The sequence below is a fragment of the Mobula birostris genome, chromosome 18 (assembly GCF_030028105.1).
Source record: "Mobula birostris isolate sMobBir1 chromosome 18, sMobBir1.hap1, whole genome shotgun sequence".
NCBI lineage: Eukaryota > Metazoa > Chordata > Chondrichthyes > Myliobatiformes > Myliobatidae > Mobula > Mobula birostris.
Genome location: NC_092387.1, coordinates 35,327,384 through 35,342,488, shown reverse-complemented (window position 1 = coordinate 35,342,488; position 15,105 = coordinate 35,327,384). Strand labels below are relative to the sequence as shown.

The window sequence follows — 15,105 nt, the reverse complement described above, 5'->3', positions numbered from 1 at the left end:
GGAGGACAGCACATCAAACTCCCTCAGAACTGCCTGGGGCATCAGTTCCAAGTCTGCAGGGTGGGATTGGAGCCCAGATTTTCAGACAGGGGCAGAAATGTCACCCACTGAGTGGCACAATCAGGAGGAACAGGTGGGCAGGACAAGTGATGTCTTACTTTACAATAATTGGAATCATGTGATCATTTTATCCAACTTAATTGTGTTAACCATCATGAAATATTTAGTATCCAGTTGGCAGAATGCATTACATTTTATCTTCTCACAAAGTAAGTTATCTATCATTGCAAATATGGAAGGCAGCTGTTCCTCAACTGGCACAGTGGTATTTGTGTAAGCCCGGGGGTGGCGGGGGGAAGAGAGAGAGAGAGTGAGAGAGAGGCGGAGAGGGGGAGAGAGAGGGGGGGGAGGGAGAGGGGGAGAGAGGGGGGGAGGGAGAGGGGGAGAGAGGGGGAAAGAGAGGAGGGGAGAGAGGAGGGGAGAGAGGGGGAGAGAAGAGAGACAGAGAAATACAGAGACAGACAGAGAGAGAGAGTGCTTGTGTTGAAAGTACAAGTAAAAACAAAAAAAATAAAACTAAAGGTACACAAGAGATGCTCCTTAGGACAAGACACAGAAGGGAACATTTACCTATATGTTAAATCATGCATGTCTGAACCATCAATAAAGGGCCAAACTTTGGTTTTGTGGTATCAGTCAAAAATAGGCACAGCATCAGTGAGAGATTTTGTGTTCCTCATTCTTCTGCGTCTGCTGCCACATGTCCATCTGTTATTCTCCCTCATTGTTATCCAGTCAACAACTGGCAACAGATTTGACCACCTTAACTTGGCAGCAGAGCTGGATCTATTCCCACATCCCAGTCACAATGAGAACAGAGGTTTACAGATTCTCTTCTGTACCCCCATTTTCACCTCTCGCGACTCCCAGCTGTATTTCTCAGCCCTCCCATTTCTGATCCACATCCCAACCCCCAGTGACCTCATCAGAGAACACATTAGGTTTCATCCATAACTGAAAACACCCACCTGATTTGTTCCCAATCCATCATGTTTTCACTGAATGAGTGCAGAACATCGTCCAACCAAAACTTATAATTACCAATGCATTCATCTTTGGTTCCTCACACAAGCTCCGCTCCCTGGTTGTTGATTCCATCCCATCTGTACAATGTCTAAGACCATTTGTAATCTTGGAATCGTATCTGGTCACACTGATAGTGATCTCATCACTAAACCACCAGCTTCCATCACCATAACCTTATCCACCTGGGAATCCCTCTTTCTTACCTTGATTTGATCATTATAGAGCTCATTCAGCCGCCATCCCACTGACCTGAGCTATTCCAACCTGTCTGAATCTCATCTCATGGCCCCCAACTCATACTGACTGGCCTACAATGGCTCCCATCCAGGCAATGCTCTCGCTCTTCTTAAATCTCCTCATTCCTTCCAACACCGTGACCTCCTCCAGTGTCACAACCTTCAAGATTGCTGCCTTCCAATTTCCTCCTCACATTCACCTCTTCACCACTGGCACCCTCGTCTTCAGCTGCCCAACCTCTCCCTGCCATGACACCTTGAACTGTCTCATGTCCATTGTTAAGCATGTGCCACTTCCCTACATTAGGGTGTTTTTTGATTGGCAACCTGTGATATGAAAATAAAAGACCCACAAAGATGTACAAATGGGGAAAAAAGCTTTATTTTTTCAAATTAAAGATTATATGTACACGACTTCAACTTTCTCCAAACACAGCACACTCCATGAAGAATGCATCATGTGGAGCAGAGTCACACGGCACAGAAACAGGCCCTGCAACCAACTCAATCAACCCAAGTGACTGAGTCCAATTGGCCCAATCTCTCTTAACCTTCCCCATTCTTATACCTGTTGAAGTGTTTTCTTAAATGTTAATATATCTGATTGCAATCACCATCCGGACAACAGAAAGTATGTCTATAAGTCAGTGAAACAAACCCAATGATCTTTTGAACTGGAGACGGCACGGTCGCCTAAAGGTTACCACAATGCTATTCCAGCACCAGCGGTTAGTGTAACGCTATTACACCAGCGGTTAGGGTAACGCTATTACACCGGCGGTTAGTGTAACGCTATTACACCAGTGGTTAGTGTAATGCTATTACACTAAAGGTTACCACAATGCTATTCCAGCGCCAGCAGTTAGTGTAGCGCTATTACACCAGCGGTTAGTGTAATGCTATTACACTAAAGGTTACCACAATGCTATTCCAGCACCAGTGGTTAGTGTAACGCTATTACACCAGTGGTTAGGGTAACGCTATTCCAGCACCAGCGGTTAGTGTAACGCTATTACACCAGCGGTTGGTGTAACGTTAGTACACTAAAGGTTACCACAATGCTATTCCAGCACCAGCGGTTAGTGTAACGCTATTACACCAGCGGTTAGTGTAATGCTATTACACTAAAGGTTACCACAATGCTATTCCAGCACCAGCGGTTAGTGTAACGCTATTACACTAGTGGTTAGTGTAACGCTATTACACTAAGATTGGGGTTCGGTTCCCACTGCTGCCTGTAAGGCATTTGAGCATTCTCCCTGTGACTGCGTGAGTTTGCTTCCACATTCCAAAGATGTATGGTTAGGGTTAATAAGTTGTGGACATGCTCCATCAGAGCATGACAACACTTGAAGGCCGCCCAGCAGAATCCTTGCTGATTTGATTTGATGCAAGTGACATACAGGTATTTCACTTTATGGTTGGATGTAAATGTGTGAAATAATTAATCTTATTTTATCTTATCACTGCAGGAGTTTCCCTTAACAATTTATCCTGTCCAGGTCACCAAGGAACACTGATTAATCCACAACATTGGTCTGATCCCTGACTCTTCAACCCTGAGGGAAGGGCATTCAGAACATGAAGCACACACCTTGCCTGACATACCCACTAAACGGACACAGTTTCTCCAATTGCATGTCGCCACCCTGCTCCTGCAATCTGCTGGAGACAAGCAAGCAAGTGTCTGGGAGCTTATCACAATCTGAAAAATTCCACATCAATTCTGTCTACTGAGAACACTTCACTCTCCCGTGACATATTATCCAGTGGAGCATGTGGTGATATTTCTGCTTCCATATCTCAATAACCTTAAATCTCTGAGCCACAAGCTCATCAGCTGCTGAGAAAGGAATGAGTCTGCATGATGTGTACGGCTTCTGGGGATGGTCTAGTTTTCAGTCCTCCTGTGCTGGGCCAATGACCTTCCAGCTTGCTAACTTTACAATGATATCCGTGGCCCTGAAACCACCATTTATGTTCAATGCAACAGTGGGTTCTGTGCCCTCCCCCTTCAAATAAAAAGCAGCACATATCCTTATGCTGTTTTGGATTTTCAGCATCTGCAGAATTTCTTGTGTTTATGTTAGCAGTCATCCCTGTCCATTCCTCATGCCTGCTGTCTCCTGACAAGATGAAGTACAAAGGTTCAGAGCTGCCATGTTCAGTCAGAGTGGGACATAATTCTTTCCCTTAATTTGTTCCTATTCGTGTGCAACAATAAGTACAGAACCAGGAATGTTTATCCTCCCCCGCCCCCCGCTCCGACCGGGAATGGTTATCCTCACACCCTCCCACCCACCCCCCCACCCCAACCGGGGATGGTTATCCTCACATGCCCTCCCACCAACCCCTGAAATCATCTGCTGGCTATAAGCACAGTCAGGAAAAGTTCGATCATTCCTCCACCACCAGCAAACCTAAAACCCATTGAAGAACCTCTCTAGAAACACCAGTGAACATCACCTTGTGAAATCTGTAGACAATTAAACCTCAGCAGCAAGGAGGTAAAATGAAGAATGAAATTAGTTCCTCTGAACATCAGAGTTATCTCCATTCTATCGTTATTGAAACTACTTGCTCTCCCAATCCCAGTCCATCCCATTCCTGACCTTGCCCATCACAGGTCCCTGTCCCCCAACACATCAAAAGCTGTGCCCAAGAAGAGTTTCTCCCACAATCAGCCCCTCATCCCCACTAACATCCCACATCCCCCAATCCTCTGACACTGCCTCTTGTACCCTCCCAACTCCCAGCACTTTGTGAGTGAGAGTTAGTCCATTTCAACACTCCTTTGAAATGCTTTAGGTTACTTCTTTGTTTTGGATACAACTTGTGGAATTGAACTACTAGTTACTGACATAGATGTGTCAGCCAAATTATAAACAGGGTTTAAAGGTGACCTTGCAACCTTCCTGATCTTGCCACCTATCTCATAAATCCACTCCTAATGCCTCACGATCACATAACAGACACTTCAGTACGTATTAATAGACAATTTTTCAGCAAGAAAATGAAAAGGGCACAGCCATTCATTCCACACACAATGACTGTCCTGCTGTGCCCCACAAGGGATTAGGGATCCCATCTGTCCCATCAGTGGAACATGGCATGACATCAGCAAGCTACAAATTCCCCTTTTGTTCTTGACAGTGACCTAGATCAAACAGCTGACAGGGATTCTCAGTTTACTGGTTCAGTGTATCAGAGAGCACTAGCATAAGGTATATGTCAGTGATTTATTGTTACCAAGAATTTCAAGTGTCAACTAAGCAATTACATAGAGGTAGAGAGAGTCTTCTGTCTCCAAATCTTGTGCATTCTCAGCAATAAAGGAATATTTATTCCTACAACATCTTAACTTCCCTCCCCTTTCACTCACACCCTCTCCCAGCCCTGGAGTTTCCTACAACTCAGTGGTAGTTTTTGTTGAACTGCAGATCATGGTCTCTGGGGGCTTGCTATTGATGGGTGTTGGGGGCTGATGCTTCCTGCTAGAACAAGTGCGGGGGGGAGGATTGATGCTTTGCTGCAGCTTGTGTGTGGAAAGGGTGTGGGGGTTTTAGTGTTCTAACATTCTTTTGTCATTTATTCTTTAGAGTTTTCTTCTGTTTCATGGATGTCTGCGGAGTAAGAATTTCAGGTTGTATACTGTATACATTCTCTGATATTGAATGGAACCACTGAACCACTGAAATGTCTTCTAAAGTTCTGACCAAGCACAATTTTGAAAGTTTATTCTTTTCCTGGATATCATCAGAAACACAAACACAACCACTGCTGGTGCGCACAGAAAACTAATGTGATGCTATAATTAGTCTCGGGAATTTTGCTAATTATTTGCAATCACAGAAAAGCAACATTTTACTACTTGTAAGATGTTCAGCCTCCAAGTTCTGAAAGAGCCATTGTCACAAACTAGGGTGGGTAGAACCCACGACTTTGACAGGCAAGTTCATGTTTGGTCAGAGAAGATGAAGAGTCAGTGAGGGAAATCCAGTCGTATGAAGACTCTTCTGCCAACCTTCAGGGAAAGGATGAGGCAGAGAAAAGGTCAGACAAAGCAACAGGAAATTGGGGGAACTGAATATTGGATTGAATTAGGTCACAACTAAATGGCAAGGCAGGACCATGGAAAGATCTGAAGGCAAACCTTTTAAGAATAGGCCACTCAGAGTCAGTGTCAACACTCGGGGATTGGAGTGAAGGATATGATAGAGCAGCTAATGTGAACAACAGAGTTTTAGACAATTTAGGGTGTGGATAATGGTTAGAAACTGACAGACAGATCAGTTGAGAAGATGCTATGGAGTATAATGATAAAGCAGTGTAGGTAATAGTGAACAGGTGGGAATAAGCTGCTTTTATACAGATGAAGTTGTTGGACTTGACCCAAACACAAGACTGAAACTGTCAGAAAATAGAAGCAGAAGTGGGCTCTTCAACCATTAAGTCTTAATAACTGCTCAATGCAATTACATCTGAGCTTCCATCTCCTCAATTACATGTTACTGCTCTGTCCACTTTGCCCTTTGTGTGCTGAAATCTATCTCCTTCATCAACACATCCAGCAACTTGGTGAGTCAAGGTAAACATCAGAGCTAAACACAAAGGAGCAGAATGTGATAGAGGCCAAGGGCCACTCAGTTGGAAAAATCTAGCACTCATTTATCCACAACACTTGTTCAACAACTGGAATTCTCCATTTTACTGGAGGCTGGGATTGAGGTATCAGAAACTACTTTCTTGAATCACTGCTCTCAACAGGAACCTTTTGCTGTCAACAGGAACCTTACCAAATACAGTAGATTCTGGTTAATTAAGCCATTGGTTAATTGGAGCAGCTGCTTATTTGGGGCAATCTTAAAGACCAAAAATGAAAATTACCAGGATTCTCTTCGTTTATTTGGGACACTACGATGCTTAATTGGGGCAGGAACCTGTCACTGAACAGGTTTTAACTAGAGTCACTCACGTACATTTGTGTGGTTATTATACGTTATACCGTGTTTAAGAGTAATTTTTAAATAGCCTCAGCTGTGTGTGTATGTGTTCAAAAAGCATCATTTTGTCACTGATAGCTGGTGAGAAATAAGCAGCAAGTCAATTCAGAACTGTTTTGTTCACTGCAGTTTCAAGGATTCAGGCTTGGAAATGCCAGAAAAGTAAATGAGATGATTTCACTACTTCAAAGTAGGAACTAGAAGAATTTGAAGGTATCAACAATAATCTTGAATGTTACAATGAATATGAAGATTTAGAGGATGCACTGCATGAAGTCAGTCCATTATCTGCACTTGGTGGCTGCGCTGACTTTGTTCGTTATGTACACTGGATGAATTACTCGTCAATAACTATTAGGAACTGATACACAGTTTTATAGTACAGTAGTACTACTGCTAGTGTTCTAATTTGTTCTGCATTTCATTTAAATATATAATTTGTTACTTAGTTTGTCTTTTTTATACTATTTCCATGAAACTTCAGTTAATTGTGGCAGCTGCTTAATTGGGCCAAAATGTACTGGTCCCAATGTGTCCCAATTAACTGGAATACACTGTATTCAATCTCAGCCTGATACTCTAAATAAATTATCCGCAGTAACAGTGGATCTCCTGGGGCTGACAGGCAAGGTTTACAGGATACGAGTCAAATGCATGTAAATGGGGAGAGCTTACATCAGCACTGATACACCAGGACGAAGAAACCACTTCTACTGTATAACTCTGTAACTCTGACTTGGTTGTATTAGGATGATTGCTGTCTCGCTACCGGCCACGTAGATAACCAAAGTTAAGCAACCTGCCCTCATATTCAACCAAAATAGGTTAATAACTTTACAAGTGCCTGTTTCAAAAATACTGCCCGGCTTCAAAGCCGCTTTGTGCAGGTTTGATTAAGATGCAATTAGTTGGCCTTTGACCAGTGAAAGATAGACAGGGTCAGTTTCTCCCTTTTTTTTGGTTGGCCCATTGTTTCAGAGCCAGCCAAGACCGAACCAACTTCAAGACAGGTGTACACGCCAGCACTGCCATCATTATTTCTATTTCTGGAGTCGGCCATAAGTCTGTTGTGTTCTTGCAGGAAGTACCAAAACTAAGGCACTCAGCTTTGAGTGACAAATACAAAGTAATGCTGATTTACAAGATAACATATTATATATGTATACCATGATTGAGCAACTTTCCGGACATGAAATACTTTTCAGAAAATAAAGAAATATTAACAATTTTCAGATATTGCTTTACTATAATAAACAGAATTACCACATTAAGTTCTCACAGGCAGTGATAAATATGACACAACAGTTGTACTTTAAATGTTCAAAGCAAATAAGAAAACAAGTGTTTGAAAGTCTAGTCATTATCATTGACCAATTTCCAAATTATTTCAAAGGGTAGGTAATGGAGTGTCCCGACGACAGAAGTTAGTTGGAATTGGGCTATTGCTGATCTCTTGGGTTTAGTCCTCAACCGATGAAGACATTGCAAGTGGTTAAGAACTTTTTTGTTACACATTATTCTGGTGAGCATTGTGTTGTTAGCTGTGGAATACAGATCACCATGGAGGGTTGTTAAACCATCTCAATCCCTACTTAAACATCAATTTACCATTTGTTCAAACCCACAGAGTCTCAGCATGGATCAAAAGAATAAAAAACAGAAACAGAAGTCATCATTTGGTCCGTCATATCATAATATCAAAAAAACAATTCATCACCAGCTCAGTGTGATCTGAGCCTCCATCACCCCCTCAGGTACGAATTCTCACCTCAGTCCTGAATGGAGATGCTTTATTTTGATACTAAGTTATGCCAACGGTCTCCTCACCAAGGATAACATCAATTCCTTATCCACATTGTCAAGCTCTTTTAAGAATTGTTTACTTTTCAATCAGATCACCTCTCACTTTTCTGAAAAGCATAGGCCCTCATCTACTTAATCTCTTCTCACTGATCGAGTCCAGCATCCTACGTAACAATACGGTGCAGGTTCTCCACACCTCCAAACATATACATCTGATGTACGCCAAACAGTACTCCAGATGCCATCTCACCCAGGGCCCTGTACGATTGCAGCAAGAGGCCTTCATCTTTTAAAATTCCTCCTGCAATAAAGGTCAACATACTGTTTGCCTTCCTAATTGCTTACTGTTTCTGCTTGTTAACCTCCAGTGGTTTATGTGTGAGTTCACTCAAGTTGCCCTGAGCACTGACCCTTTTCTATCTCTCCCCATTTAAAAATATCCCATCCTTCTATTTTTCCAGTTATAGATGACCTCACATTCTCCCACATCGTATTTCTTTTTCCATGTCCTTACTCACTTAATTGTCCTCCCCATATGCTCCTAAAGTTGTTGTGCATTCTTCTCATAGTCCACATGGTGAAGGAGCATTGTGTCATTGAGAAACATTGGCAGAGTACTGTTAATCCCTTCAATCAATATATTGATATAGGCTGTAAGCAGCCAGAGCCCCTGCACTGATCCCTGCAGCTCCCCACCAATCACAGCCTCCTGATCCAAAAACAAACCCTTTATTTCTACAACAGTTTTCTATCTATAAACTAATCTTCGATCCCGGCTATTACAGAACACCCAATACTGTATACTCAAATCTTCTTTCATAATCTCCCTAGTAGTATGTTATTGAAGGCCAAATATATCACACGAACTGTTGGCCTTGCCTATTCTTCTAATTACAGTTCTGACAAAACTGCACAACAATGTACCTAAGAGAATTGTTGCCATTTTAAAGGCAAAGGGTGGTGACAATAAATATTGATCTGATTTAGTTTTTTTTAACTGTTTACTGCTTTTTGTAGTAATTTTGTTGATATCTAAAGACTTAACGTTTCATTATTTCTGAAGGAATCTTCACTTTACAGATTTTTTTTACATATGCTGAAGACTTTTTGTGGAATTCTATTTGGTATCTTTCAACCTAGTGTTTTGGAAGCTGACCACAAATATCTCCTTAGGATATAGGTCATCAGGTTCTGGAGATCAACAGCCATTTGCTCCATTAATCTCTCAACTACTAGCTCTTTACTAGTGCTTTGAACACTATTTTTCTTTGACTTGGAGTCCTGCATTACTTTCTGTAAATTTTCTCTGTATTCTTCCATGAATTTAGTTTCGCTGCCGTTTCTTATTCCCAAATATAATTTCTGTTGTCTCAGTCTATAAGGATCCACATTAACTTTCCCTAATGTATTTCTCATCACATAGAGTAAAACTAATAATCCATGCGCCCTGTTACTCACTTTTAAAACTAGTATGTTCACTGTAGAGTTTATTATTCTGTGCAGCATCTAAAAAGTGATTTAAAATTGTGTTGAGATGGAAGTAACATCCAATAGTTCAGAAAATCTGTCAGACTAACACACTATAGTGCCAGATTAATGGAGATTTACGATAGGTACAGAAACTCTTACTATATGTTTTTAAGTCCCTTGGTAGGTTACACTCACATTCTACTTGTCTCTTCCTGTTTCCCTTCTGATGTCGAGACACCTCACTTGGTTCTCTGCCCAGATTAAGGGTCTTGACCTGTAATTTGGATTGCCCACTTCCCTCTACAGATGCTGCCTGACCTATTGAGTTCCTCCAGTGCATTGTTTGTGGCTCATCTCATGAATTCAGGCTGTCTGCTTCTTTTTTGAAAACAGTAGGAGACTTTTACTTTTGATCTAATAGTACTTTTAATTTCTCTTGGTAACTATGGGTGGAAAACTTTGCCTTTTTGCCAAATTACTTGCAAACCATAAAATAATTATTTAAATTTAGCCACTGCTGTCCTACTGTCATCCTTTCAAAGGCAGTTTTCCAATCCACCCTGCCTGTTCACAATTCATGGTTGTGTATTAAGACAAATAAAATTATTTACAATCTTAAGATAAAATTCTAACATAAAATGATTGTTGTTCCCTATCAAAAAGACCTCAGGAAACTTAATAACTGAAACAGGAAAAAAGTGAGTTTACAGCTACAGCAAGCAATTTGGAAGCCAACTAAATGTTGGGCATTTATTATTTGAGATACAGCCCTTCCAGCCCTTCAAGCCACACCACCCAGCAATGCACCGATTTACCTCTAGCCTAATCAAGGTACAATTTACAGCACCTGGGGCACTCTATGCTGCTTGTATTGCAGGGAGTGTGGAGAACGTTGACTAGTTTGATTCCAGGGAAGAAAGGGTTCATGGTGAAAGATTCACCTAGTTGGGCCAATGCTCAAGGCAGATAAGGATAAGAGAAAATCTTTTTGAAATATGAATGATTCTGGGGTGGAATAAGGTAACCTACAGCTATCTGGTTTGCCACAAAATGACACCAATGTCAAAGATGACGCCATTTAGAAAGGGAAATACATCCAATCCTTTCATAATATTTATCACCTTTCAAATATCTCTCACATTTCCTCATGACATGGGTGTGGTGGGGACGGTGGGTGGATCTATACGAGAGGTTATAGAATTTGGGAGCATCCATTTGAAAGTAAGAGGTAGCCCATTTCATATGGAGTGGGGAAATTTCTTCCCTCATGGGGCTGTGAATTTCTGAAATTTTCTATCCTAGAGAGCTGTGGAGGCAATGTCAGTAAATATATTCAGAGAGGAGACTGAATATTCGAAAAAGGGAGACAAGAGGGAGAGGGAGAGAGTGGCAAAGCCATCACTGGATCACCAGAATCTTATTAAATGTTGAAGCAGGTTCACAGAGATGAACGTTTCCTCTCCTGCTTCTTGGGTTTTTCTAAACACCTTAAATACTCAAGCATCAACTGACCAACTCATCTTTGGTCAAGTTCAGGTCAGGAATGCCTTCCAAACAGACCAACTTTATTGTTTTTACACAATTCTTTCCATCTGGATTTGGTAGCTGAGCTGCACTTTGTCTACAGTTTTAACGGTGGCTGAAAGTCAGTGTCTGTGCTTCAGACTTAGCAGAATTAATCTCAGGGTTGAAGCATGGAATCTGAATTAGAGAACAGTGTTCAATTTTTGAATCTAATCAAGACTTTCAAACATTGTGGGGACCTTTCCTGAATTATTTTAAAAACCTTTGATTTGCTGTTAAAGCACAGATGATGACTAACAATCTTTTTCCTTTTTTTTCTATTAATCAGCTTCTGCCTTGGTAGTGGGTTAGATTTTTTTAATATAATAAAATTATTATTTTTCAATATTACGAACTAATTGACTTGCACGAATATAGGGTAAGGAGTCTTTATATGCAATTTAGCTTGATGTATTGACATATATTTTTTTCCAGTACTCTGTATTCACACACACACACACAAACATAAATTAATAGTAATAAAAATATTGAAAGAGAAAGAACAGAAGAGCAGTTTATGGAAGTGTCGGATTTCAAGAGATTCATGTTGGATGGATATATGTTTATCACTCACTAAAGTGAAGAATGCCAGTGTGGAGTATCACTGCCGACATGTAATGGGGAAACCATCTGTCCAGACTTGCTGACTGCTGCAGGATATTCATTCGAATATCATTTTGAGAGACGGGCTCAGAATTGTCCAAGGTTAGGAGGAATTCTGCCTAGCTCCCCAATCTGCCTCTGAAGTAGCTTCATCATCAGGACACTCCACCATCCATGGGACTTTACAAAATAATGGTTCGAAAGTATTTGCTGCATTGCATGCTGTTCTGGTCTATAGGATGGATGTGGTTGCATTGGAGGGAGTGAAGAGGAGATTCATCAAGATGTTGCCAAGATTAAAGGACATCAGTTAAGGGGAGAAATTGCACAGGCTGGGCCTGTTTTCCCTGAAACAAAGGGGTCATCAGATAGAGGTATATAAATATTTTAAAAGAACGATAATTAAGCTAGATAGAATCTTTTCCGCATGGTAGGGGCATCAAAAACAAGAGGAACACACAAAATACCTGGAGGAACTCAGCAGGTCAGGCAGCACCTATAGAGGGGAATAAATAGTTGATGTTTTGTGCCGAGACCCTCCAAAGATCAAAGTGAGGAATGGGTTTTAAAGCGGATCCTCTGTTTTACACCTTGAGTGGTTGAAACTCTGTCAGAAGAGGTGGTGGAATCAGATCACTACACTTAGGAGATATTTAAATAGGCAAGGCATTGGGGGGCATGCAGGTAAACGGGATGAGTGCAGATGGGTGAGAAGATGGCATAGGTCCATTTTTATGCCATACAACCCTATGAAACCTCAGGTTAGGTGATGAGAGATTGCAAATGTCAGTAACAGAGGCCAACATACTGCTCTTTTCAGAACTGGGAAAGAGTAACTCTATCTCCAGCCACGGAAGGAGACACTGTCTGCCTGATTTGCAAACCTGAATTCTCTGTATTCAAAAGAGTTAGACATTTCACAACAAATGAAATCCTGAGCAAATCCAAGATGCCCAAATCCAACGGCGCCTTCAGAACAGCGGAAATGAAATGTGACTTTTCTAAGCCAGCAGGAACAAGGGCAACATCAGTTCACAGACAGAGAGGAGAAGGCAGCAGGAGACATGAACTTACTCTGGAAATGGTCAGAGGCATGTTGAAATCCTTTCCTCCCTGCAGCCTGAAGCCCCAAGGAGCAGGGCCAGTAAGAGACACATTGTACGCTGACATCTTTTGCTCTCCCACCAGCCACTGACGCCGTTACTGGGAAAGACCTTTAGGAGTGGGACAGCGAGGGAAGAAACAGAAAAAAAAGATTGTGAACAAAAATTAATTTTAAAAGAAGTCCCAAAATGACTGAGTTGCCCAGTGAAAGAGATTGGAGTGCCACCCAAGAATAGAAACAAGTGATCTGGCAGGAACAGACCACAGGCAGAGTAAGCCATATATGGACGGTAACACAACACCCAATATGCCAGGATTGTATGACTCACATCACCAATATAGGACAGATTTTTCTAGGCTCCCCAAACCTATTCAGAAATCTTGCAAATGGAAAATAATCATAATTGACACCAAAAGGCTGCAGAATCTTATGAATTGGCATTGTATTTGGTAACAGTTTTTGTAAATAAGATATTTCAATGCGAAATAAAGACAAGTTATTTTCAAAATAATTACGTGTTTGTTAATGGGATGTAATATTTGCTTGTTACAGTCTTATACATTTATTGGTTGCAAGCAGGGTTTTTAATTTTGAAAATCCCGCCAAATAACAACAGGAGTTTCCTCCTATAACTTTATTTCACCAGCTACAGCGGGGTTGAACAGCCAAACGTCCCAACTACTGCACAGGTACAATCGCTCTTTGGTCGCTGTCCATCCCCAATTCAGAGCGTGGAAATAGCCAAATAATCCACTAAAATAAAAATCCATGCTATCGATATCAGAACTATCTCGCGGCAGGTGGGACGCACTAGCAAATAATAACTTTTAAAACCCTGGCACATCACAAGTTTATAAAATGCACCAATTTCCCGATTGCTTGGGATGGGGGGATGCTTGTGACAGTTTTAATTTCAGCAACAAACCGTCGAAGAAGCCGCCGGCGCGAGCGTGCACAACACGCGCTGGAAGTTTGCGATGGGATTAAAGAATTGCGGTATAGAGCTGGGACACTAAATTTGGAAGCAAGAGCAGCGTTAAACAGGTGCAATCGTCCTAAAGCGCTGTCCCTTTTTACTATTTTCAAAACCGTTTTGTTTTCTGTTATTAAACAACCAGCCATTACCACAACCCGTCACCCTGACACCGTCTCCGCAGCAAACCACTAGGCAAATCGATCGGGGAGCAACTGTTCCTTAGTGCTGCATGCAAAATGCAAACGCATCGCTGGGCACGAAAGCTGGCGCTCCAAACAGAAAGAAAAGGCATCGGAAGAGTAGAAAAGCAAAGGGGTGTTTTCCATACCCTGTCCCTGGTTGCTCGCCTTCGTCTCCAGAAGCGAAGCTGCCGAGTGTCAGTAAGCGCATTTATCGGCTCGGAGCCCCGGGGATGACGTCAGCTGACGGGCACTGACAGCCGGCCGCGCGGCCGGTCCCTGGGCAGTGCCGCTGGACGCGGGCAAGCGCTGGGTCCGGCCACGCTCAGGTGTTCCGGCGAGCCCTGCCTGCGGCGCTGTAGAGTTTCTATAATTGTTTTAAATTCCACGTTAGTGCAAAGTTGCGATTCGAAGGTCCTGAAATCTTTGATTAACAATATCGAACATAGGACCATACTTTATACCCTTCGGCCCACGATGTCGTGCTGACCTATGTAAACCTACAATTAAATATATTCCTTTAAAGAGTTCTTCCAAGATTAGCTATGTTTGTTACATGTACATTGAAACATACAGTGAAATGCGCCGTTTGCGTCAATGACGAGCGCAGTCCGCGGATGTGTTGGGGCAGCCTGCAAATGTCGCCATGCTTCCAGCACCAACGTAGAATGCCCACAACCTACTAACCCATGCATTGGGAGGAAAGCGGAGTGCATACTCCTTACACATGGTGGCTGGAATTGAAATCCCCCCTACCCCTCATCACTGGCACTGTAAATTGTTATACTGCTGACCCCACCTTTCCTTCCTACACAGCCCATAACACTCCATTTTCTTGCAATCATATGCATTGCGAAGGGTCTCTTAAATGTACCTAATGTACTAGTGCGATCACTCGAGTTGAGCATGATGTTCTTCTAAGGAGTTGTCTATTAATGGGTCCTCAAGTGGCCTTAGAGGCCAGTCTGGGATCCAAATATTCTTGTGCAGTGGAGGCATGAGTAAATGGTGGTTACGGTTAGTGGTTGGGTCTTTTGGTTGTTCAGTCTCTCCTTTTGCAGCTGGTGTTCATTTTCTGTGG

At 42.1% G+C, this 15,105-nt stretch overlaps 1 protein-coding gene across 6 annotated transcripts in view; it reads right to left on the bottom strand.

The window, feature by feature from the left end:
* LOC140212042 (LIM domain-binding protein 3-like) overlaps positions 1-14,266 on the bottom strand; it is a 178,416-nt gene extending 164,150 nt beyond the window's left edge. For 5 of the 6 annotated variants that reach the window (XM_072282480.1, XM_072282481.1, XM_072282484.1 and 2 more), the window contains exons 1-2: positions 14,174-14,266; positions 12,839-12,978 (exon numbers count right to left, since the gene is read on the bottom strand). In XM_072282480.1, the coding sequence (XP_072138581.1) occupies positions 12,839-12,934 (96 nt within the window). In that variant the 5' untranslated portion in view covers positions 12,935-12,978; positions 14,174-14,266. The remainder of the gene's footprint in view (positions 1-12,838; positions 12,979-14,173) is intronic. The other variant, XM_072282485.1, reaches the window with a different exon arrangement.
* Between the last annotated feature and the right edge of the window lie 839 nt (positions 14,267-15,105).